The sequence below is a fragment of the Cynoglossus semilaevis genome, chromosome 8 (genome assembly GCF_000523025.1).
Source record: "Cynoglossus semilaevis isolate Cse_v1.0 chromosome 8, Cse_v1.0, whole genome shotgun sequence".
In the NCBI taxonomy this organism is placed as follows: Eukaryota; Metazoa; Chordata; class Actinopteri; order Pleuronectiformes; family Cynoglossidae; genus Cynoglossus; species Cynoglossus semilaevis.
In genome coordinates this window covers 25728823-25732414 of record NC_024314.1, presented here as the reverse complement: position 1 = coordinate 25732414, position 3592 = coordinate 25728823, and the positions used below count along the sequence as shown (strand labels likewise).

Sequence of the window (3592 nt, the reverse complement as noted above, 5' to 3'; positions counted from 1 at the left end):
GGGGGGGGGGGGGGGGGGGGGGGGGGGACGTGCAGGGACAAAGATCAACATGAGACAAAGTGGGTAAAATGCCAACAATGTAAAAATAGAAGCAGAAAACCAGACAGTTTGACTCCCACTTAATGATCACCTGTGGGACGCAGATGAATGAAGGTGTTGATGCTCCACACATGTTGTGCCAGTGTTCACACGCACACACACACACACACACGCACACACACAGCAAAGTGAGGTCAGAACGGGCAGTGACAGTCCACGTGGAAAAGTCGGTGGGACGTGCAGACAGGTCATGTGAGGAGGGGGTCACGGGGGCCTTGATTGACTTGTTACCTCTCACCCAGTTGGCACAGAGCCCAGCTGGAGTGACGTGAGTTCACACACATACACACGCTCGGAGCAGCAGAGACGTCTGTTCTGGATTTCCTTCCTTACAGAATCGTTGTGGATCTGTGTGCGTGTGCGCATGTGTGTGTGTGTGTGTGTGTGTTTTGCCATGTGATTGTGTCACAACCTCGCCAGCTGACTGCTGACTGCTAACTCTGTGTTTGCTATATTTATGACCCTCTACCTGGTGACCTCGCACGCTTCAGAGTTTCTCCACCGTCGCACGCTAACCCTCACTGTCCTCCGTGTCTCTGCGGTTGGAAAGAGATGACAGAAAACACAAGTTTCCGTAACATTTACGTATGACCAGTTAGAGGTGATCTCACATGACCAAAGTAAGGCTTGAGTTTCCGTTGTGGCACTTGGAGGAGGTCCATGTGGTCCGATACTTTTGTCCTGAAAAAAACCCCATTTGTATTCCTCAATAAGCTTTGAGACCATTTTGTACAATTTATTGGATTATTTTGCCACTTTATAACAATTACAGCTAGCTGTCATTCAAATCGTCTGTTTGGCTATTTTTTCTAATTTAGTGTTTGTAAACATTACATAGAAAATTAAAAAATTCCAGGTTTTACAGTCTTATATAACTTGGCACCAGAACCTGGTCATTTTTAGCATTATGTTAGACAAAAGCTAGCAAAAAGTTAGCCAAAAAGAGTTGATAAAGCTGATAAACGGTTAAAGGTTGAGATAAGGAATGCGCGCTAGATGAAGGCAAAATGCTAATATTTACCCAAAGATACCAATGTACGAGCACTAAAAAGGAATACAGGTGCTGGCGGCTAGCCAATCAAAGCTACTTGTAAGTTAGCCATAAATACATAAATAAATCTTGAATATGTTCAAATGAAAATTCCATAATATCTAATAACTGTTGTCAGTTTTTAGGTGACGCTAAATTTTTTTTAGCTTTGGTCAAAACCTGTCAACCTAATGCTATTGCTAAAGCTAAAAGTCAGGACAACAGATTACACCCAGCTACTGTGCAGCTCCATCATGGAAGAATCTATCACGTGACAGTTCCCCTACTGGACAGGCTCTGACAACACTTTAACTTTAGAACTGAAGTGTTCTGGAATGTTCTGTAGCAGTGCTGGAGGTGAAAATTAAAATTAAAATTTGTTAGCATCCTTTGCCAAACTTCAGCCATTACAGGTCAAACTTTTGCCTGTTTTGCTATGCTAATAGCTGTGTTAGCTTTCTTTTTTTATTTTTATTTTCACCAATTTTACCCAGTTTTCTTAATTAGTTGCTTTTTATAAGCTTAAACCAAGTTTAAGCCAAATTGTCATTGTTTTGGCTGACTTTAATGAATTTCTTTGTAGATATGTTTCATAAAACTTTATTATAGTAATTTAAGGATTTACTTACTGACTTTTTAGCCAAGTTTCAAAAAGTTTTAGTGTTCTTTGGGGCTACTTTTTAGCACTACTTTTGTAAAATTTCTCTTCTTTTATGTTCGTTTGAGCTAAATCTTAAACATCTTTTAAGACTTTTAAAAAGACTTTAAACTGAATATCTAATCATCTCTTTTCTCTCTTTGTTAGCTATTTAGCTAGCTATAAGCTAAATGAATGAATTCACTAAGCACAGCTTGATGTTTTTGACCTTCCTCCCCCGTAGACTTTACTAAGATAAAGTACACATGTATGTACCTAATGAGTACCACAGAGGGTTTTTTTGATAGTACAAAGAGATATTCATCATAGCTTTGCAACAGAAGTGTTGCACAACACATCCGTCAACCTAAACTGTCCAGTCAGCTCTCAGAGGCCTGTGGTTGTGTCTGTACACCTTCTCACAGACATGTGGAGACACGCGTTCTGTAAACACACCCGTCTGTTGTTTTCTCACTGCGCTAATGCTTTTTCCTCACACGCCATTGATCGCTTTTGCTGGACTTTCGACCTCGGCCGCATTCGACTGCCGACGACTTTTGGTCAGGAACAAAATTGACGTAAATCGATACAGAAATTCCTGTTTCACCCAGTGCACACGTTCCTTTTAAATGTGCCTGATGGGAGCTTTTCAAATCTTTATAAAGTAATGTTGCAATATATCTGAAAAAAATTGCCGAGCTCGGCATCTGTGGCACGCGCAACTTCCACATTCTGCTTTGTAGATGCAAGTTGTTTGACGAGAAAAAAACCCCATCATACTGATCAGTTCTTCTGTCGTGTGTAATATTGGTGTAGTTTGTGGTAATGATGATCTACTAACAACGGCCTGGACGGAAGTCACACATTTTTAGTGATTTTCAAGCAACAGACCCATGAACGTCATCATCAACGAAATCATTTTTACATTAATTTACATCTTTCTGGTGCAGACATTTCCCATGGATAATTGATATGGTTTAAAGATTTACAAATCAGTTAAAACGATTGACTTTTTTTTTTTACAAATTCCTTCAAGTTTTTGATGTTACATTGGCACTGTGTCCCCCCCCCCCCAGGGTTTCTTCAGGAGGACCATCAGGCTGAAGCTGAAGTACGACAAGTGTGACCTCAAGTGCAAGATCCAAAAGAAAAACCGCAACAAGTGCCAGTACTGCCGATTCCACAAGTGCCTGTCTGTGGGCATGTCCCACAACGGTGAGCCATGGAATCGCAAAATGTGACAAAATATCAACGATAAACAATAATTTGTGTTCATTTTAAAGTCAGACTTAAAACAAACTAACTAAAAGTTATGATTGTTAAATATTGGTGACATCTAATGGTGAGAAGGCAGAAGTGTTAGAAAAGTACACTTTGTCACCTGTTACCCTCAGTTACAGGTAACGTCTGAATGGCCCCTTCCGAGCCACTTATGTCTTGACCCCAGGAATCACTATTTCTGAATTTCGACGCTCTCTTAAGTCCTATGTGAATTTAACAAATTACAAAAACGTATACGGCACAAAAACATCCTCGATAATGCCTACCCAGAACTAACTAATTATGTTTGGCTAATTTAAAAAAAAAACAGATTGCTAAATGTTAGCCCCCAGGAGAGCTATAAAAACTTGACCTTAAACTTCTTATCATAAGCAAAGTCTAAGCATAAATCAGAATTCCCCAATCGATCAAGTCTAAAAAACAGGACAGGAGAGTCTGTTTTTATTTCTTAAACAAAGAAAATCTAGTTTAAAAAATGTGCCTTTTAGTCACATGTCCTATTTGTCATTTTTACACCTCATTCCGTCCACTTTCTACGGTCCCTT

At 39.9% G+C, this 3592-nt stretch overlaps 1 protein-coding gene across 2 annotated transcripts in view; it reads left to right on the top strand.

Annotated features, from left to right (window-relative positions):
- pparaa (peroxisome proliferator-activated receptor alpha a) overlaps positions 1-3592 on the top strand; it is a 13394-nt gene that overhangs the window by 6188 nt on the left and 3614 nt on the right. For both annotated transcript variants that reach the window (XM_008315872.3, XM_008315873.3), the window contains exon 5: positions 2843-2981. In XM_008315872.3, the coding sequence (XP_008314094.1) occupies positions 2843-2981 (139 nt within the window). The remainder of the gene's footprint in view (positions 1-2842; positions 2982-3592) is intronic.